Genomic DNA, 23,851 nt, shown 5'->3' on the forward strand with positions numbered 1-23,851 from the left:
TTTAACTGAATGAGCCACCCAGGTGCACCTTATACTGCTACTTTAAACCAGCACTTTCCCTTAATCTTCTAATGTTTGCTGGTCTAATGGGGGGGGGGGGGGGGGAGGGGGGACAAAAAAACACTGTTAACTTGCAGTTGATTGTTCTTATTTAATTTTCCAAGAGGCTGCAAATCTTTTTTATCTTTACTGGCCATTTATATTAAATCTTTTGTAAATTACATACTGATAGCCTTTGTAAATTTTTATATTGAATTATTTATTGCTTTCATAACATTAATTGTTCTTTTGATATATCATTGATATAAATCCTTTGCTCTCTATATTGCAAATATCTTTCAGTGTGAATCTTGTTACAGTGTCTTTTATTGGACATATCTTAAAAATTTTACATAGTTAAATCCACCTAACTTTCTTTTGGATTTTATTTATTATGTAGGAAAAGCTTTCTTACCTTAAAATTAAAAAAATATTCAATATTTTCTTCTAATAGTAATATAACAGTAACTTTCATCCAGTATTAAAAAGTATATATATCTAGTTCTCTATTCCATATGGAAACTGATGTTTGTTTCTGGTGTGATGTCAGCACCTATTTTGATTTTTTTCACTTTCAAAAAAACAACCAATGGAAAAACACCATTCCTTACAGATTTGAAATACTTCTTTTAAGCTAAATTTCCTCATATACAAGATCTATTAATGAATTCTGTTCTGTACCATCTGACAATATGATCTTATTTATTTACTCTAACCATACAGTATACTTTAATATCTAATAGGGCAAATTTGTTCAAACTCTCCTCTGTTTTTCTTAAAGAATGTTTTAGCTATGCTTATGCATTTTTCCTTAGTGATGAATTTTAGAATTATATCAAAAACAAAATTCTATTGATACTCTGATTCGTATCAAAAAGCACATAGAACAAGCTGGCAATACCTGAGGTGAATCTAGCCAGTGCACATTATTACTGAGCCTGTAACATGGTATAGGTTTTAAAAATTGATGCTTAACAATAAAATCAGTCACCTCCCTCCCACACCTTACATACAACACATTCCCTTCCTCATCCTACTGTAGACATATAGTGCTGCCTTATTCTTTTATAAACAAACAGTGCTCCATATTATGATACACCATAACTTGCCTAACTAGTCTCCTAGTCCTGGACACTTAGATAATGTTATTTGCGACCTTTTGCTAAAATATAATATGCTGCAATAAATATTCCTGCATATTCATCATTCTAGACATATGCAACTATTTCTATTGGATAAACTGCTAGAAGATAAATTACATGGTCAAAGGGAGTGTACATAAATATTAAAAAAAGTTACACATACAAAAGAATATGTGTAGTTAAAAATTTTTTTAATGTTTGTTTATTTTGAAACAGAGAGAAAGAAAACAGGGGAGGGGCAGAGAGGGAGGGAAAGAGAGAATCCCAAGCAGACTCCAGCTGCCAGCACTGAGCCTGACACAGGGTTCAATCCCACAAATTGCGACATCATGACCTGAGCCAATATCAATAGTCCAATGCTTAAATGACTGAGCCACCCAAGCACCCCAAAGAATATGTGTATTTAAAAGATGATCATTATCATCAAGATTAACCTTATTTAAATATTTATCTAAATTTTATTTATTTATTAAACAAGTATTTAATTAGTATCTGCATGTGGGATAAAGGCAAAAGGGTAGTTTAAGCAGCTACTAAATTGCTAAATGTTAACAGTTGACTGAAAATTGCAGTAGTTACAAGATGGGATACTATGCATTTTTTCAACAGTGATATACCAAAAATCACATTTTACATTTTAAATATATATAATTTTATTTGTAAAAAAAATTTTAAATTAAAACAAAACAAAACAGAAAAAGACAACCCTATAAAAATTGGTGACAGATTTAAACAGTCAATTCATAGAGTGTAAATGGTCAATATATATGAAGTGATGCTTTATCTACATATTAATCAGGAAAATCATTTAAAACTGCAGTACTGAAATCTGCTAAGAGAGTAAATCTTAAAAGTCCTCATCACAAGACAAAAAACAAATTTTATAACTATGCATGGTGATGGATGTTAATAGACTTATTGTGATTATTTCACAATGTATATAAATTTTGAATCATTATATTGCACACATAAGACTAATATGTTATTTGTCAATTATACCTTAAAAAATAAAAAGATAAAACTGCAGTGAAATACCATTTCACACTTATCGTGTTAGCAAAACAACGTACAAATTGTTGGCAAAAATGGACAGCAATGGTTAAAGTATAGATAGCTACAACTGATTTGGAGGTCAAGCCAAGCAGGATGTTCATCAATATTTTACCACATTTCATCAAATCTATGACAACACCGATTATAAGATGATCATTATTGTATGTACTAATAAAAGAACAAAACTGCCAAAACAAAAACAAAACAACCAAACCCAGTGATAATACTCTTTATGTATTGATACAGGATAATTTCCAAGTTAGAAAAGTTCAGTGCAGAATAGTGTAAATAGCATATTACCTGTCTGGCAAAAAACGAGAAAGGACTATAGACATACTATTTGTTTTTAAATGCATAAAGTATCCCTCCAGAAACTGGTAATGTCCGTATATCCTCTGGGAAGGGGATTAAGGCTGAGAGACAGAGATAGAAGACAGATTTAGCACCCTTATGTAATCTGAAGTTTGAACCACATGAATATATTTTTTAATACAAAAAGTAAATTTATATTTTATAATTTAATTATTTTATTTTTAGTTTATTAGGCTTTTATTCAGTAATAAGAATACATACAAAATTTTAAAATTCTACTTTGGGGAACTCTTTTCAAAGGATATTTTTGAAGCTTTTTATTTTCCCTTCTATCTTTTAAAACTGACTTATTACAATATAATTCACATACCATACAATTCACCCATTTAAAGTGTACAATTCAATGGTTTTTAGTACAGAGTTGTGCAACCATCACCACAATTGATTTTCCCTCCTTTTGAATAATAAAATGAGATATCAGACAGAATCCTGGCAACGTCTGCAAGTAGAAAAATTATGGAGCAGAGAAAAGGAAGATCTCCTACAAAGGGAGCTGGATATTTTCCTTCCCACCTAACATTTTTAAGGGAATTTTGTGTAAGACTAGTAAGGGTGAAGAAAGTTTCCCATGCTAATATCAAAATGAAATTTACACAGTATTTTTTTAGATGGAAAACGAAAGAGTATTTTAATACCTTTTTGCAATGACTTTTGGTATTTTCTGATATTACACTAAAACTTGACAAGTGATGTATTTTTAAAGGTTAGCTGCGATGTTGAATCTGAAATCACTAAGCTTTTTCACACTTTAAAAAAAATTTTTTTTAATGTTTATTTCTGAGACAGAGAGAGACAGAGCATGAGTTGGGGTGGGGGGGGGGAGAGGGAGACACAGTATCTGAAGTAGGCTCCAGGCTCTGAGCTGTCAGCACTGAGCCCGATGCGGGGTTCGAACTCAAAAACCATGAGATCATGACCTGAGCTGAAATCAGTCGCTCAACCGACTGAGCCACCCAGGCGCCCCTTTCACACTCTTACATTGAAATCCACCAAACTATCATGAACTTTTCAAAATTGTTAGTTTTATATAATATAATGATATATTTATTATGAAATGATTACCACAATAAGTTTAGTTAAAATCCATCACAATAGTTAAAATTCTTCTGTGTGTATAAGAACTTTTAAGATTTACTCTCAATATCTTTCAAATGTGTAATGAAGCATTGTTAACTATAGCTAACTATAGTGTCCAATAAAGCATTGTTAACTATTGTGCCCATTATATCCCTAGAACTTATTTATGTTATAACTGGGAAGTTTGTACCTTTTGACCACCTTCACCCATTTTGTCCAGCCCCCTACTCATCACCTCTAAGCAAACACCAATCTGTTCTCTGTATCTATGACTTTGTTTTTTTAAAGATTCTACATATAAATGATATCATACAATATCTTTCTGTCTTATTTAACATAACATCCTCAATGTCTATCCATATTGTTGCAAATGGCAGGATCTCCTTTTTTATGGGTAAATAATATTCCCCTGGGTAGGTTATTTTCATGTCTTGGCTTATAAATATGCTGCAATGAACAGGGGGGTGCTATATATTTTTAAAAATTCATTATTAAGTGGTCAGAGGTTAGAAACATTATGGTTAACATATTTAGTCTTAGGAAGCTTAGTTTCAGAAAAGTCAATTTGTAGAGGGATGAAGGACTATAATGGTTAATAATTATAATAATAAAAAAACACTTCTGTGGCATCACTGTGTGCCAGAAACTTTACATAAACCAATTCATTTAATTTCAAAAACGCTGTTAGGTGGGTATTACTATTATTCTCATTTTCCAAAAGAGGAAACTGAAGATTAAGATGTTCAGTAACCTGCCCAAAGTTATATAACTAGTGAGTGACAGAAGTCATATTTTGAACCTTCAAAGTCATGCTGTAGACCACTGCACTATACTGTATCTATATACTGAAATGCTATGTCATGAACACTGGCTTTGCAGCAAGACAAACAGTAATTAGCTGTGTGACTATAGGCAAATGATTGACTCGCCTTTATGCTCAGTTCTCTCGTCTGTAACTGAAGAAGTTAACACTTGCCTCTCAAATACATAAAACAGTTAGCACAGCATCTAGCACCTTGGTAAGTGTTAAAATAAATTACAGCTAAAAATAAAAACCCTCCAAAAAGAGAGGTTTAGCTAACCAGGTGCAAAGAAGTAAAATGCAGAGCCAAGGGTCATCTACAAACCACTCAAGAGGGCTATATGCTCTCCTGGTAGGTTACTTAGCACAATGATAAAGCTGAGTTAAAGACAAAAAAAGCATGGGCAATAATGGTTTAAGAGATACTGTTTCTTACTACATACTATTATATGTGATAATTATTTTAACACTTAGCACTCAAACATTTCAAAGACATTCTTTATGTCCTAGAAAAATCAAGACAACTGATAATATGTCTTCCAAAAAATATTTAGCAATGAAAGGGCCTGTGTGCAATGCTCAATCTTTTTAACAAAGGAAAAAAAAATGCACTTAAAAAAATTTTTTTTAATGTTTACTTATTTTTGAGAGAGAGACAGAGAACAAGTGGGGGGAGGGGCAGAGACAGAAAGGGAGACACAGAATCTGAAGCAGGCTCCAGGTGAGCTGTCAGCACAGAGCCCGATGAGGGGCTCGAACTCAGAAACAGTGAGATCATGACCTGAGCCAAAGTCAAACGCTTAACCGACTGAGCCACTCAGGCGCCCCCAAAAATGTACTTTTATGAAAACAGCATATTCTAGGTCTTAAATAAACATCATACTAAGAATGTTTCTAAAAACTCTTTCCTATGTTTCTCATCAAGAACAATGACAATAAGCCTGGGGCAATGTATATTGGATTCATACATTAAATCAATGTGTTCAAAACCAAGAAGTTGTCCACAGATCTGCTTGAGAAGAGATTTAGAGATACGTCACTTAGTATTTTTAAAACTACTACAGGAAGCAAAATCTCATAGCTTAAGTGAGTGAAAACTATGTTCTATACTCAGGCATAGGAGGGCACAGGGTTATGGCTCTATCTAAAGCAAATTCAATTTGGTTTGTGGTTTGTAACCTGGCAATTTTAGGCAACTGGCAAGAGAAAAGTATTTCTGCCAAGGACAGAATCATGTAGAAGAGTGCTGGCAACCTTTGAGGTATTAAGGACCTAATAATCTCCACTATTTCTATATTCTATCTGCTGCCTTCAGTACAGGGCACAAGCCCTTAACTAAGATCCTTTAGTTAAATAATAGCCAAGTGTAAGACAATCATCATCATCATCATCATCATCATCATCATCAAGAACAGTATTTAAGGAGGAAGTGCTACCAATTCTATACCAATTCTTCTAGAAACACAAGGGACTGAAACACTTTCCAACATGTCTTATGAGGCCACATTACCTTAACAAAACTAGACAAGGACATTACATGGAACAAGCAAAACAAACCCTGAATAATATTCCTAATGAACACAGATACTACAATTTTACAATACTAGAGTATCAGCAAATTGAACTAAACCATACACAAAAGGTAATACATTATGATTCAATGGAATTTTTCCCAGAGTGCAAGGCTGGTTTAACATCTGAAAATCTATCAGTGTAATTCACCATATTAACAAGACTAAAATAAGAAAAATCATATGGTAATCTCAATAGATGCAGAAAAGCATTTGATAAAGTACAAACATCCATTCATGATAAAAATTCTCAGAAACCAGAAATAGAAGGAAACTTCGCTTGAAGAGCATCTTGATAAAGGACATCTATGAAAAACTTAGAGCTAAGATCACATTTAATGGTGAAAAAGTGAATGCCTGCTCCCTAAGTTTGGAGAAAATGCAAAGATGTCTGCTCTCATTACCATGTTCAACATTTAACTGGTGGTCCTAGTCAGTGTGATTAAGGTAAGAAAAGGAAATAAAAGGCATACACATTGAAAAGGAAGAAGTAGAATTATCCTTATTCACAAATAATATGATTGTCCATGTAGAAAATCCCAAGAAATTTTTTTAAAGTTACTAGAACAAATAAACGAATTTAGCCAAGTTACAAAATAGAAGATCAATATAACCAAATCAATTATTCTATGACATAAGAAATAAACAACTGGAAATCGACATTAAGGATAATATCAATAGTATCAAAAATGTAAAATATTTAGAGATGAATTCAAGAAAAAATGTTCTGGACCTATACACTGAAAACTAACATTCTTGAGAGAAAATAAAGAAGACCTAAACAAATCGAGATATACCATGTTCATGGACAAAAACACTCAGTATCATTAAGATGTCAATTCCAAATGCTAGACTGACCTATACAATTAACACAATACCAATCCCAATCTCACTACAAATATTTTTTTTTGTCAAAATTAACAAGTTGATTGGGGCACCTGGATAGCTTGGTTGAGTTTCTGCCTTTGGCTCAGGTCATGATCTCATGGTTCATGAGTTTGAGCCCCGCATCAGGCTCTATGCTGACAGCTCAGAGCCTGGAATCTGCTCTGGATTCTGTGTCTCCCTCTCTCTCTCTGCCCCTCCCCCACTCGTATTCTGTCTCTCTCTCTTTCAAAATTAAACATTAAAGAAAATAAAAGAAATTAACAAGTTGATTTTAAAACATACATGGAAATTCAAAAGAGCTAGAATAACAACAGTGATCTTGAAAAAGAAAAACAGGGGCGCCTGGGTGACTCAGTTGGTTAAGCGTCCAACTTCAGCTCAGGTCACGATCTCGCGGTCCGCGAGTTCAAGCCCCGAGTCAGGCTCTGGGCTGATGGCTCAGAGCCTGGATCCTGCTTCCGATTCTGTGTTTCCCTCTCTCTCTGCCCCTCCCCTGTTCATGCTGTGTCTCTCTCTGTTTCAAAAATAAATAAACGTTAAAAAAAAATTTTTAAATAAGAAAAAGAAAAACAAAGTTGGGAGGAATTATGCTTTCTGCCTTCAAGACTACTATAATAATTTACAATTTTGTATTGGTATAAGAATAAACATAAAGACCAATGGGACACAACAGACAGCACAAAAATAGACCCACACATACAAATTCAATTGATTTTTAACAAAGGTGCCAATGTAACTGAATTAGAGAAAGACTAGTCTCGTGACCACTGCTGACCATTTTCAACAAATGGTGCTCCAACAATTGGACATCCATAGGGAAAAAAAATAGGTCTTAACCCTTACCTTACACATACACAAAAAATTAACTTGAAATGTTCACAGACCTAAATGTACAAGCTGAAACTATCAAACTTTCAGAAGAAAACATAAGAAAATCTTTGAGACTTAATTTAGGCATATTTTCTTAGGACACAAAAAATATGAACCATAAAGGAAAAAAAAACACAACTTCAGCAAAATTAAAAACATTTCATCTTTGTTTGTTTTTTTTTTAAACATTTCATCTTTGAAAGAGAACATTAAGAAAATGAAAATACAAGCCTCAGACTAGGATATCTGTGTATCCACATATTCAAGGACTTGAACCCAGAATATACATAGAACTCTTCTAATCAATAATAAGTGAAACAACCTGATTAAAAAACAATGAGTGAAAGATGTGACAGACATTTCACCTAAGATGATACATGAATAGCAAATGAGCATCTGAAAAGATGCTCAACATAATTAGTCATTAGAAAAATGCAAAATAAAACTAGAGTGAGATGCTATTACATATGCACTAGAATGGCTAAACTTAAAGAGAAATACAAATACCAAATACCAAGAGCTGAAGAGAATGCAAAGCAACTGGAAGTCTCATATGCTGCTAGTAGGAGTGCAAAATGGTCTAGTAATTTTGGAAAACAGTTTGACAGTTTCTTAAAAAGTTAAACATATACTTGCCACTAATCCCACAATCCCACTCCTAGGTATGAGAAAACAAATGTCCATGTAAAACCTTGCAAACGAATGTTCACAGCAGCTTAATTCATAATAGCCCAAACCTAAACATAGCTCAAATGCCCATCAATTAATCTGGATAAGTGAATTTTGTTATATCCATTCAACTGACTAATATTCATCATTTAAAACTTACAAACTACGGATACATGTAACAACTTTAATGAATCTCAAAAGTATCATGCTAAGTGAAAGAAGTCACAAAAAGAAAGAAGTCAGACATTAAAAAAAGGTATATATTGTAAGATTCTAGTCACATGATATTCTAGAAAATACAAAACTATCCTGACAGAACATAGATCTGTGACTGGCAGGGACTTGCAGTGGGGTGAGGTATGTGACTGCAAAGAGGCAAGAGAGAACTTAATGAAATACTGACAATGTTTTATCTCTTGCTTTTAGTTATACCACTGTATAAATCTGGTACAATTCAGAGAACTCTACTCCTACACAAATTTTATCTGACTATAAAGTGATTAAAAATAAAGAAAAAACCCACATTTCCCCTGCATACCTCAAGTTTATTTTGTGAGGATCACATGACATAGTTAAATTTAGCTGAAGTTGACCCATGTTGATATTAAAGGCTTTCTTAAAGGCCAAAAGAATTTGGCCTCACAGATGTCTCAGCTGTCACTGCCCCCAAACTGGTTAGTTTGGTTAGTTCAAGCTTCAGTTCCTTACCTAACTAAAGTTAGTAACTACACACTACTAAATCTAGTATATCTTTCTGACAACAAATTATTTGTAGCAATTGATGTCAAATCCTTTAAGATCGCTAAGTAAACTTCAAGAGTTAACAGGATAATTCCTTAATGCACAAAAGACCATATCTATGTTTACAAAAAATGTTATTTATCCCTCAGAGCTTTCTCCTGCAGGAAGTTATTTATAATATTGCCTGATGATTCACATGGACTTCAGCTGAAATTTAGACTTTGTTACTTCATCAGACACTTTCTTACTAGGGTATTCTTTGACTTTCTTCTGACTTTCTTACTAAGGTTTTCTTGTCATTTATCCCTGTCGCTTTTTTTTTTTTTTTAAATACAAGGAAAATTAACTTGGGTTAAGTAAGAAATAATTTATAAAACTGCCTAAGTAATATTTATACCTCAAGTACACACTTTCCTCCACAATCTTAGGAAACAAGAATTAGGGAGAAACAAAAATGAAAATTACTGATTGGGGGGAAAAGCCATTTGTGTCTAACCTTTTAGTCACTTTTGTCAAAGCTTATGGTAGAATAAAAAATTTTTAAATATAATTTCCACTTTAAATACAGGTGGAAGAAAAATCTTCTTACTTGCAAACCAACCTTCATAACTTTGACACTAAAAATGTACAGTCCTATACCCTGCCTTTGAGATGATGAAAGCCCTGGTAGGACAACAAATTTCAAGAACTGTAGAAAACTGATGTTCGAACAACAAAAGTATCCTCTGAAATTATTTCATCCCAACTTTTCATTTAGCTATCACCAAAGTGGGAAAATGTGAGTATTCAGATATAGAAGCTGGATTTTTTTTTTCATGGAAAAAAATGTGTTGTGTTTGTAATAAAATAGCCAACAAATTGCAGAAGATAGAAGAAAATGAGATAAAAACTTAAGAATTTTTTGAACCACAGGACAACATCTGTTCTTATTCTCTAGAGTCTACAAAACCAGAGAAAATTTTAAATTCACTCTACAAAAATATTTATATTGTTGGTAACTGAAATCCATTCAAAGATCTGAAAATAAGTTTTTCTCCTAATAAACAGAACCTCTAATCTTCTTCAATTTGGAGACAGAAGTTACATCTCAAATACAGAAATCTGCCCTTTTTGTAGACAGATAATTGCCTTCAAATTGGAGATCTACCTAAAACTAGTGAAACTCATTAGATAGGAATTGATAAAATCTTGTTAAATAAGCAGACAATTAATTATATTTGGTTATATGACAAGAGGACAATTCTTTAGTCTGTGATAAATGCCCTATCAACATTGCTTTTCTAATGTAGACATAAATTCTACTTGTTTATAGTAACTTTACTCATAACTGCCAGAACTTGGGAGGCAACCAAGATGTCCTTCAGTAGGTGAATGGAAAAATAAACTGTTATTTTGAGACAATGGGATATTATTTAGCACCAGAAAGAAATGAGCTAGTAAGCCATGAAAAGACCTTAAGTAATCTTAAAAGCATATTGCTAAGAGGAAGATGCCAATGTGAAAAGGCTACAAACTATATGGTAACATTCTGGAAAAAGCAAAACCATGGAGAAGTCAGTGGTTGCCAAGGGTCAGTGAGGAAGAAGGAAGGGATGAATAGGCGGAACACAGGATTTTTAGGCAGTGAAATCGTAGTATCATATTATGATACAACAACCGTGGATACTTGTCATGACACATTTTTCAAAACCCCACAGAATGTACAAAACCATTTATATGTAATGTGAAGTATGGACTTTGACAATGATGATGTCGATGTAGGTTCACACATTATAACACATGTAGCACTTCAGTGCCAGATGCTGAGGACGTGCCAGATGTAGGGAGGCTGTGCATGTGTAGGGGGCGTGGAGCAAAAGGAAATTCTACTTTCTACTCACTTTTGCAGTGAACCTAAAACTGCTCTAAAAAATGAAGTCTATTTTTTAAAAAGGTGTATGTACACTTTAGTTGGTTTTTAGTAGCTGGTATGAAGTTCTCTGATTAGGGAGAGGATCAATATATACCCACTTTGTAAAGAAACTATTATATAAATTGAATATGCAATGTTCTCATACTTCATTTTAAAGATACATTTGAAAAAGAGAAATGATCTCAGTACAGTTGGAACATTTCTAAAACCAGTTCAGAGATTCTCTTTACACAAATTCTTACATGTTGGGAATCAGAGTCACTAATATATGAGTAAGATCCACACTTGTTAAATGTACTTAGTTTAAAAACAGCCTAGAATCAGCTAACTAGAAAACATACTTGGAAATATTGGGTCAAAGCCCCTCATCTTAAAATAAGTAAAACAGAGGCTCAGAGAAGCTATATGATTCTCCCCAGGACTATTTAAGATAGAAGGACTAGAACTTTGGTATTCTAAAGTTTCAAGTTTGTCTTTTCATTATACTACTACCATTAAAGAAAACAAAATTATGATTTCTTAAAAGACACAGATGTAACTTTTTTTTCTTTTTCCACTTTAAGAGGGTAAGAATCCAATTAGTATATTTCTTTGGCTGATAAGCACTCACTCGAGCTGCCCACTTACTCATTTATTCTGCCTGCTTGATTTTTCCCAGAGGTCATATAAAAAGAAAATCATGTTTTAAGAATGCTAAAAGCCAAAGACAATGTTTCACCACGAAAGTGAATATAAAACCCACGTGTGGGTTATTATTCAAGCAAGGGCTACGATCCCCATCCCACCACTGATAGTCGGAATTTAGAATCTTGCTCGACGTCTTACAGAGGTAAAAATCCACCCTTAGTGGGAGCAGCTGTGACTCTGTGAAAGAAGCTACAAATAACATGCTGGGAAATTCAGCAGGCACTGTTATTATATCCTGTTTATACTGTCATTTTTCCTATCAGTAGGATATTATTTATACAGACCCCACCCATGAACTTCTTGTTTATCTTATTATAGAAATCCTCCAAATCTATAAAAAGAAGCCTCTGTATTAGTTTCTGGAACAAGCACATGTGTTATAATTTTGCACCTCACTACACTTTTTTTATTTAGCAATCTCTTTTGTTAGGCCCTACTCATTCTCATTTTTATCTCAAGGTTGATTTATTTCATTATTTCACATATTAGAGTTGAACTTAACTTTTTAAAGACTCCATAACAGGACATAGATTCTGGGGCTCCACACCTTAAACTTTATTTTGGGAAGATTTCATCAGGCAGAGATATTCTTGTAAGATACACTTCACTAATTTGTTTAAAGACAAAAAGTGGCTATACGCTGAGATCAGGTACCCCTAGTGAGTGAGTCCTAGATGTCTAGAAGCTTATGTAGGCTTCTCTATGCCAGGTATGCCAATTATGATGGACAGGTATGATGGATTCTCACTAACTCACTATTTTCTAGTTGGATCTCTTTTCTAGAATGAAAAGCCCTGCCCCTGAGGCTAGTTTGATGGGCCAGGTGAAAATGCAACACAGTAATACATGAGAAATAAATGAATTCATTAAGTTGACCAATGGGACAATGAAACAATCTTGTTATAAATCACCCTCACTCCCCTGCCTTATGTAAATAACTGAATTAAAGCAGATAAAAGAAAGATGCAAATTCCTTAAGGGCAGAAATTCACGCAGCATTTGGTGAACAAATAATTATTTTTGGAAAGGGAACGTCACTGGACAAAGTTAATATTGGATAAACTTTCATATGTTCAGCTACAAGACAGCACTACAAGGCAGCTAGGTAAACATGAAATCTTCAGAAAGTATGTATAATGCTTGACTCTCTGGGAATGTGCAAGAAAGATCACTGGTTTTTGTTTTTTTGCTTTTTTTAAAAAAAATGTTTATTTATTTTTGGCAGAGAGGGAGCAAGCATGAGCAGGAGAGGGGCAGAGAGAAAGGGAGACAGAGGATCTGAAGCGGACTCTGCACTGACAGCAGCAAGCCCCATGCAGAGCTTGAACCCATGAACCATGAGATTGTGACCTAAGCCGAAGTCAGATGTTCAACTGACTGAGCCACCCAGGTGCCCTGAAAGATCACTGCTTTTAAAGAACTTTACTCTAAAATGCATAACTGAAATGAGGCATAGTACCTAAGAGTGGTGAACTTAGTGTAACTGATTTCATAAAGAGAGAATTCTAAGAGCACCTGGGTGGCTCAGTTGATTGAGCATCTGACTCTTGATTTCAACTCAGGTCATAATCTCAGTTCATTGGATTGAGCCCCACATAAGGCTCCGAGCTGAGAGTGAGGAGCCTGCTTAGGATTCTTTTCCTTTGCCCCACCCCACCTCAAAATAAGTAAACATTTAAAAAAAAAAAAAAAAAAAAAAAAAGAGAGAGAGATCTACGTGTGCTAAAGTGATCAAAGAAGCCAGAATGAGGATAATAATTGAGGTAAAAAAATTTTTTTAATTTTATTTATTTTGAGAGAGAGAGAGTGGACAGAGCGAGAGGGAGAAAGAGAGATTCCCAAGCAGGCTCTGCACCATCAGCACAGAACCTGATGTGGAGCTTGAACTCACCAACTGTGAGATCATGACTTGAGCTGAAATCAAGAGCCAGATGCTTAACCAACTGAGCCACCCAGGCACCTCAAGGTAATCTTGATAAACAGAACTTTATAAGGCTGAAGTGTGAAGGGGAAAAGCATACTAGGCACAAACAATGATTTGTAAGCATCGAAATGAGAATTCTGAAAATGGTGAGTATCTAAATTTAGTTAGGGAGAATACTGAAGAGAAGATGGCAATAAAAAGAAGGCTGGAGTCAGACTATAAGGAGTTTCATTTTTCAGACAATGGAGAACCATTAAAGATATGTGATCAAGGGAAAATGTGCCCAAGCTTTTGGAATAGGAATGAAGAGGAGGAAGAATAAGTTGGATTGAGGTTGAAATGGGGGAAGAAGTTTTTAACAGTACCAAATCCTATGATTATAGAAGCAAAATAAAGGTCACGTGATATAACAAATAATAAATATGTAAAAATATTTTCAGAACCACAAGATGGCATTATGAGGACTCTTACTGAGTGGCACAATGTTAAAAATATGCCAGTCCACTGAAATTTAATGTCAGAAAAGCTTACCAATCTCCTAGAATTGTACTTCTCAAACCCAAATTATCTGGGGATCTGGTTAAAATGAAAATTCTGATTCAGCAGGTTTAGGGTGGTACTCTGTATCTTTACATTTCTAACAAGCTCCAAATAATGCTGTTCCACGGACTACACTTTGAGTAGCAAGACGCTAAAACATCTTTCAGCTTCCCTTTCCAAAAAGGCAATACTACTGTGTTTAATCCACTATGCTGTAGCTATTCCCTTTAGATATTCCTAAGAAATTCCTTTTAAAGGTATTTTCTTATAATGTGAATCAATGTCACATGGGTTTCAAAAGCTACTATTTTATTTACTTTCATTTTTTTAAGTTTATTTCTTTATTTTGAGAGAGAGAGAGAGCATAAGTGGGGGAGTGGCAGAGAGGGAATCCTAAGCAGGCTCTGCATTGTCAGCATAGAGCCAGATGTGGGTATTGAACTCACAAACTGTGAAATCATGACCTGAGCCAAAGTTGGACAGTTTACTGACTGAGCCACCCAGGCACCCCAAAAGCTACTATTTTAAAAGTCTAAGATGACTCAAGATTCGGGGGATTCAAGATCCTCAAAAACACTTCCACCTGGAAAAATAACCAACTCTATAATACCGTTCTATAACACTACAGTTTTATTCTTTTTTGTAGCTGACAAACTAGAAGATACTATTGTTTCTAATCTTAGAGATAAAGTAAAAGCCCTGAAAAGACAATACTCTGTCTTTTCACAGTGCACATCAGTGGGTTTTGGTAAAACCCACTTAACTTGCCCTTACAATGCCCTTAGCATATTCCTTAATCCTTGAAGATAAAGGTAAAAATGTATTTTACATATTCTATTGAAAGGTATAAAAATTAAATGTGTACACATCCTTCTATTAAGAAAGATTTCTACATGGAAGGATATGCCTTTAATTAGAATCTTTTACCATGAATATAGGCATCATTTGTAAAAGTATGTTAGTAGTGTTATATATCACACACACATATGTATTAGAATTGGTTGATTCTTGGGATGAAATTTAAGACTTCTGAAATCTCAAGTTTCATTTTTTACCATACTGATGGTCAATAACAACTTTTTTACATAAATTAGCTTCAATAAATACCGATGTCTAGAGAACAGAAATGATATCTTAAAATTGGAAGGTACTATGTAATTAGATCCAACTATTTCATCATATAGGTAAGAATCTGAGATGCAGAGGCTAAAAAGCCCAAAGTCACGTAGGTGCTAACGGCATGTCAAACAAGGAGGGGAGGAGGAAAAAACTAATTTTTAAATCCATTAATGTACAACATACAACAACGTACCAAATACAAAATGCAGTTAAAAGAGTTTCCAGTTCTTCTAATGACTAAGATATAGTTGAGTTTATATTAGGTCTTATAAATAAATCACTGATATCCAAGAAAGAAAGAATACATACCAACAAACACGACATGCTACCCCCATATTTAAGAACTCCATAAAAAACGCAATCTGAATAGAGAATGACACATATACACCACATACTTGAGATGGGGCTGCGGTGGGGTGGGTAATGGGATGGTATATAAAGAACAAAGAGAAGACAATGATAACTCTTATCTTCTCAGTAACAGTTCGAAGAGAGCTTCACATATGAAAAGGGCTTAAAAAAAAACTTCCTTTACTCTCATGGATAATTTTTTAATTGGTAAAATCGAGAATCAGGAGGACTGCAAGCTTTTAAAAACATGAAATGTAGATAGCAGTTGGATGTGCATGTGTCATAAGCTCTGTCAGTTACAAGAAAACCAGAGACCCTTTTTTAGTCATAAAATGGGGAATTTTGTGGTTATCACAAATGCTATAAAATTTACTAGCACCAGTTTAAAAAAAAATCACTGGAGAAGTTTCATGATATCAGAGACAATGGGTTTTAAATCACAGGCATACATTATTATGCCTAAGTTGACAGGTCTGCGCTGCAATGCAGAAATGCAAGCAATATTCCAACATCTGCACCAGAAGGCAGAGACTAGACATGATTCCAGAATAAAGGGCTCTTTAGCTCTTACCTGTTACCTGTGCAACAACTGCTTGGGAAATCCTCCGATTGGCAAGAAAGGCTTTGATTTCCTCTTTTATCACACTGCTGTCCCTCCTAACAAAAACAGAAGACAAGACCAACAATGTATGTTGAAGGTAGAAATCCTCATCTTTGCTAAGAAAGGTGAAGCAGAGAGGTGGGGAGCACATAGAAAGAAAGAACACAAAAATAAAGGTAAACAGACCAAGCTTGTGTGAAAATATGAAATTAAAACAAACCAAGAAACACCAAATATTCAAGTCCTAAAACATCACACCATCAGACAGACGCTTTAGTGAATGCCACAGTAGATATAAGTCTCATACCAGACGATGGTTAATCGCATGCTGTGTATAATTCACATTAGGAACAAGGCTGCCATATGGTATATACTAAGTTTCATTACTGAGGAATGAATATACCTTACAAAGACAGAAATCCTAGAAAAATAAAAAGCAATAACAACAACAAAAATCAGTTGTGAGTAGACTGTGGGCTCGCATGTTAACTATGAAACTGCATAAATAATGTTCATTTTAAAACCTTTGTTAAAGGAACAGAAATCATCATCATTCTTACAACTGCTAAAAACATTAGCCATTTGAAAATTTTAATTTGCCTTCTTTTTCCTGTATAAACCAAAAAAAAAAAAAATTAAGTGGGATGAAATGAATATAGAATTTTAATATAAAAAGGCAACATTAATTTCCTATTATATGTAATATAGAGTACTTAAAACTATATTGTGTCCTTGAGATTACATACATATTATAGATCTAATTTTTCCTCCACTAAGACAACAACAAATTCTCACAAGACGAGACATTTACTAGAACAACAATGAAAGGCAAGACTTCTATTTCTCCACCACAACAAATACACTTTAAGTAAAACTTATACCCTTAAAACCAACCAATTTCTCTTTGAATACTTTATGTTCAAAAGGATTACATAAATAAAGTATTGATTTTTGATCAAGCTCAAAAAAACCACAGAATAGTGGTAATTTATAATCTCATACAGGGTCAGCAAACTATGGCTAAATCTGGCCTCCCAACTGTTTTTATACAACCTGTAAGAGCTAAGTAAGAATGTTTTTCACACTTGCAGTCATTATGTGATGACAGAGAACACTAACTCTGAACATGAATTAAGCAAAGTATTATCTCCTCACCAAAAATTCCATCCTTCTATTGGTAGGCCTATGTTTTAAAAACTATATTCAATATTGTATTTTGTCAATAAAAATCTGTGACTTTTTTTTCCCTCTTAGATGTTAAGTATTAAGTATGTGTATTATATCCTCTATTTTGCCTCTTGGCCACAAAGTGTAAGATGTTTACCATCTACTCTTTCCGACCCCTGATCTGAGAAAAAAGGATCATGAAATCTTTACAAATCATTTTGTAAATGAACCACAAACTTCCAAACTACTTATAGGAGCCCAAGTCTTTCTAAAGATTATTTGGAGTAACAAAAGAAAAGATCCTACCCAAAAATAATCAGTTGTGATTTAACTTAGAGCAGGTATGTTAGCCCTTTCGTGAGGAGGGGCTATACATTGTGTGAGTGGATACCAATGTTCCCTTTCAGGAATTCTGGAAAAGAACAGAGAAGTAATAGTAGTGACAAGCTTTCAATCTGAAGCTCTACTGTATATTCCTGACCTACTGGTTAGAAATGCTAGTCAAAAAAATTCCTAAAGAAAGAAAACAGCTGCCTAATCCAATACTTAAAATTTCTCATACTCCTCTAGATTCTGATCTAGATACTGGCTAGATTCCCTCCAAAATGCTTGTTCATATTGGAAGTTATTTCTTTGAAAAACATGCACTCTCATTTGATTTAAAACTGTGTATCTGAAATAAAAAGGCACAATACATTTAAATACATTTTAAAGTCAAATAAAATAAACTGCTCTGTATAATACAGGTAGTATAGACCAAATGGCTCTCAAAATCCACCAATAAATACCTGCGCAAGGGATAATTTCAGCAGTATGAATTTGCCTTACGTAAATAAAACAACCAAATCATTTGGTCTCTGATACAGCTTCAAAATTAATCTGAAAAAATTTAAATAAAGCACTGCATTGCAATGTATAGACTATCCTTCTAGGAAAATGAAAAGTGAGTTTAACAGAATATTTATTAAGGTTAAATAAAAAACGTGCTTTCTGGGAAAAATGATTAAATGGTATTTTCTTGACTACGGATTTAAATTGGAATTTAAATCAATTTATTTTAAATCAAATTCACCTAGAGTAGACACTAAATCATAAAGAGGAGATAACATTCAATTATTCCAATAGGAAATATCCAATTTGTGAATTATTCACAGCCTTGCAGTATGACATTATCAAGGGCTGCAGAAAGACAAAAAGAACTTCAAAAAGTCTGCAAAACAGCAGCAATTCATTTACCCTCCCATAGACTATATTTTTAGATACTTGGCAAGTTCCTAAGTACCAAGTTAAAATAAGTTAAAAAAATAATAGTAACAAAACCTCTTTAGTCAACTGCTTTACCAGAGAGAAGCTTTTTCAAACTGAAGAAAAACTTAAGACTTAAAAGATAAGGATATGCTTGGGCAAGTCATTTAATAAAGCTGGACCCTGGTTTCATCATCTGGTAAAATGAGAACATTAATACCACCATCACAAGGCTTTTAAAATTTTTCTCCAAGCATGGAAATTAAATTTAAATAAAATTTAGTATTAAATGTATGTATATGTGTGTATATGTGCATAATATAAAAAAAAATTCTTCAATGAAAATTTTTTTGAAACTGTAAAACCATTAAACAATGACTATTATTTTATAAAACTCTAGAAAGAATCCCAGAAGAAGAAACAAAGGATCTGCTATAATTACCTACATCTGAAGTAAACATCTATATCAGGTGCTTCAAGGCACCATGGAAAGATTTAGACACAAGTAGTGATGTGTTTAGTTGGTTTCATCAGGTATAGGTATCCCCTGCTTTCTGAAGGTTCGCCGTATGCCACTCTGCTTTTATAAAAGAGCTACATTAGTTTGGTAAAAGCCAAAATCTCCTTCGGATTTCGGTTAGTGAAAACAGGTACGAATGTAGGTCTTTCCTAAAAGTGAAGTGGTATAACTCAAGCTTTCAGATGGTGCGCGGGGGGTGAGGGGAGACCTGTATTTTCAAAATAGTAATAGCATTCAACTTTCACTGTGTCCAGTTCTCTTGTGTATTTCAAAGACCTCCATTCTACAGGGTTAACTATGTTCTTTAAACTTTCACATATTCCCCCTCATTCAGTCTTCTTTAACAACAAGGCTCTCCTACTGTCCACATCAAAACTCTGAAATCACCAGTTTCCTGATGCAAAAACTCTTTTGTTTACTCCAAATCTAACTTCCTTATATTCTCCTACTGCTTACTTTCTGTCTTCATTTGAAATTTTTCATCCTCTTTAAAAAGAATGGATCCCTTTTTCTTCACTTTTTTTTTTTTTTTTTAGGAAAACCAATTTTTTCAAGTTTTTATTTTAATCACCAAGTGCTTATCATGATTCACTTCTCTTAAAAATCTCACATTCCTCATGATTTGTACTCCTCAAGTCTTACAAAATTAAAGTGAAACACAAGTTGATCTTCTTTGATTCCATGGCTTACTTCCAAGATAATCTACCACTCTATTTGCATCGAACCACTTAAAATCGATGTCATCTCCTCCTACTACCTTTTCCAAATCAGAGCCATGCTGAATTCATCTATCTGGGTGATTTCCACATGAGGATAAAATTCTTCCTTTCCACCCTCCATTGTCATTATTTTTATAACTTGCTAAACTTTCCATTGTTACCCACAGACCTTTCTTAATATCCAAATGAATTAATCAGGAATGCCTCTTTGTAGAATCACCCTTTCTTTAAGACACAATTTAACAGTCATCTATTCAGAGACGTTCTCCCTGATATAGCTAAGAAAGACCTCTTTCTTACAACAACTAACTTTATCATTTCAATTATACTACTCACATGCTAACCTATTACATGGTATTCTGTATTATAGCAGTTCCCCAGACCTGGTCTTATCGCTCCTACTAGCCTGTGAAGTCTTTTGGCACAAAGATTGCGTCTTATTCATCATGGGGTTTGCATATAATAGAGCTTAATTTGTTCAGTGAATGAACAAATTTGTAGTTGAAGATAAAAGGTTGTAGTATGGCAAACCTGATCTAGATAATTTATAAAACAGCTCTAAATTCTTAATCTCAGGTATGTTTAAGCTTCCTAAATCAGAATGGAAAAAGAGTTATTTATGCTAGTTCAAAATGGCAATCCTTCCATTTCCAGAATAAAGGCTATTAAAGACTACGTGTTTAAAAGTTGTATGCTTTAACATCTTCTGTATTTTCTCAGTTGATATACACTACACATTCTTTAGGACCCCTTAAAGGTAGCCATCTATCTCAAAGACTTCCAGAGATGGACCAGTCCCTACAAAGACTATTTCACAGGTGAGAAAATATAATTACATATAAATTCTTTAGCTTTTAAATAAAAATCTGCTCCTTTAATTTCTACTCATGGAGACAAAGCATAATTTAAAAATTTTAAAGATAATTTTCAAAGAAAAGCTACTCTATATGTATAAACAACATGATAACTGAATTTAGAAAATAAATATCCTAAATCACTTATTGTTAGGCATATAGATAACCACTCAGAATAAAGTCTTAGATCTTGTATAAAATACTAACGCAGTTTGTATAAAATACTAACATTTAAGTACATGGGTAGTTAAGCATAACACCTATAATATATGGCATTATGACTTCTTCATAAGCCTCATTTTACTTGTTATTTTATAATACATACGTGAAAGAGCAGACGCACTTTAATAGATGTACACTGTAATATAAACGGATGTATATATATACAACAGTATATAAATACGTGTGTTAATAGATGCATTTTAAAAATATTAATATGTGAAATGGGTTTTCATTCTAGCTCTTGGTTTTAAAGTTCTTCCTAAAATGTTATATATTCAATAATGTGTTGAGAGCTCACATTCTAGTTTCTTTCTTGTTTCACCATGATCAATTAAAAATGAGAAAAGTTACTTTCTTTCTGATTCTTTCCTAACAAGTTGATCAAATATACAATTATAATCTAATTTCTATAAAAAATTTCCTTATGTGCCCTGAAATTATTAGGTATTAAGTCTGAACTCAACGGCTTATGTAATTTGAAAAATATTTATCTTATGGTTGAGTGCTGTAGACGCAGGGAAATGTGAGCATGCAAGATGTGAATTACATGTATCTAGAAAAGGAGACAGGAAGGCATGCAGGTACTCATTCTCCCTACTTACAGCCACCAAATCTAATTCACTATAATGTCACCATAGTGTTGAGTGATTAGTGAGGGCAGGATAGCCCTATGTGGGCACAGGATACTGAAAGATCCACCGCTCAAAAATTTCTCTAACACTCTACCAAATAAAAATTCATCTGGTTAGTAAATGATCTAAAGTGGCAAATGCATGTGGGGGGTGAGGGAGGGAGGAACAACCCATTAAGGCATTCACAACTTTGTCTTGTGTTGTATCTACCACTGTTCTTAAAATCTTACTGAAATCTGCAGATGTGAAAAATTTATTTACAGAGGCAACAGATACCAGAGACATGGTAATAAAGACGTGGGTCAGAATTCAGGCTCTGCCACTTAATATCTAGGTTTTCTTGGGCTAGTTATTTAAATTTTGTGAATCTCAATTTTTCTGCTCCACTTCACACACAGCACTGTTATGATGATTAAAAGGTTGAGAATAGTCATGCAATAAACTTCTCCCTCTGATCTAAGGTTACTATGTGCAAACTTGAGAAAAATTAGAAGTGGGTACAAAGGAGGAGTGCCAGTGTGGGTGAGAACAAAATGGCAGAGGACCACAGAGAGCCAGAAAGTTCAGTGAGACCCCCTAGATGATTAGAGAACCAAAGTAGAAGTTCAAAGAAGCAGAGAATAGGACAAAGTATCCTAACTATACAACAAGTGGCAGTTTGTAAATTAAATGCTGGTAACAGTGCCTAAACATGTATACATTTAATGATGAAACGTGAATGTGCATTTATGGTGGGATTTAATTACAAATCCTATTCATTGCTAAATAGGTTTTCTGTTTATTTTGAAAACATAGTTGCATTACAACAATATGCCAATGTAAGAGTTAATAGTTAAGTTTTTAGACCATTGTAGTCAAGCTTTAGATCTTGGTCAATCTCCCAGAGCCCTTTGTTAACATGAAAGTTTCCCTAAATTTCATGGCAGTCTAATACACATTTGGGAATTAACTATTATATGTTAAAAGCTTATTAAAACTGATTAATGACAGCAACAACAAAAAACAAGTAGCATGTAAATTTTATTAGTGATACCCTCTCTACTCAGAATAATTAAAAGCTAACCTTGTTATATTTCAGTGACTTAAGTAACTTCTATTTGCCCAAATGGTTTTCTCGCTCAATCATGACAATGATATACATATTAAAATCAAAAGAACACCTAAACTGTGGCTAGCTGCTTTAATAAATGACAATGAATTCAAAGCCAAATTGATCTCTTATATTTTTAAGTTTTAAACATTTAAATAACAGGGTCCAATGGCTGCTCTATGAACCTATTCATCACAGGAATTACATTGGCATCTAGATGCAATAGCCCTTCAACTCATGATTCCATATAAGGCAGTGTAACCCTAAAAACAAATTTGGGACTGTTTGTTTAAAAGGTATTTTACCATGGCAGTACTATAGAATAGATCTTCCATACGGCAATATTAAGTCACCATTATACTATCTTCAAGTCTTAAAATCTTTAGGAAGAACTATAACTCATAGGTTTTAATTTTATTTCTGACAAAATTCGTACTGTAAATTCTTTCATTATCTATTGTAACTACCTGCAGGCTCTCCTCCCTACTACAGTAGTGGTAATCTATTGAAAACAATGCTTTTATCATGTCTATTCCCACAGACCTGTAAAAAAGCCTTAATTCCAGTCAAATTAAACATAAACTACTTGCGTGGAACTCAAATCTTCCAAAACCTGTACTGAGTCGTAATATTCTTATTACCATAGTCTAGCCCATACAATCTTTAGAAGCCTAAACATGTCTTGCCTTTTCTACCTATTATTTACTATTCCCTTAACTTTAAATAAAATTCCTATATTTCAAAACAAAGGCTATTCTTTCAGATTTAGCTCAAATTCATCCATTCACATAACATATTAAACCGTTACTGTGTGTCAAGGACAATTCTAGATTCTGGAAACACAACATTTGAAAACACATGGTTCTGTCCTCAAAGTGTTCCAGGTCCAGTGTGAAGTCTTTCCTAATCACCTCTGTTGAAAGTGGACTTTTCTCTTTTTCAGTGTTTAAAACAACAAAGGCTTATACTTCCCTTGTAACGGATAACAAAAAATATATAAATATATGCATCTCTTAAATTAGAACTTTAGCTGCTTAGGGGTAG

General features: G+C 33.8%; 1 protein-coding gene across 9 annotated transcripts in view; it reads right to left on the reverse strand.

The window, feature by feature from the left end:
• Positions 1–23,851, reverse strand: part of HMBOX1 (homeobox containing 1) — a 193,626-nt gene that overhangs the window by 77,340 nt on the left and 92,435 nt on the right. For all 9 annotated transcript variants that reach the window (XM_078445583.2, XM_078445582.2, XM_078445581.2 and 6 more), the window contains exon 4: positions 16,329–16,414. In XM_078445583.2, the coding sequence (XP_078301709.1) occupies positions 16,329–16,414 (86 nt within the window). The remainder of the gene's footprint in view (positions 1–16,328; positions 16,415–23,851) is intronic.

Source organism: Panthera onca, chromosome B1 (assembly GCF_046562875.1).
Source record: "Panthera onca isolate mPanOnc1 chromosome B1, mPanOnc1 haplotype 2, whole genome shotgun sequence".
Classification (NCBI taxonomy): Eukaryota; Metazoa; Chordata; class Mammalia; order Carnivora; family Felidae; genus Panthera; species Panthera onca.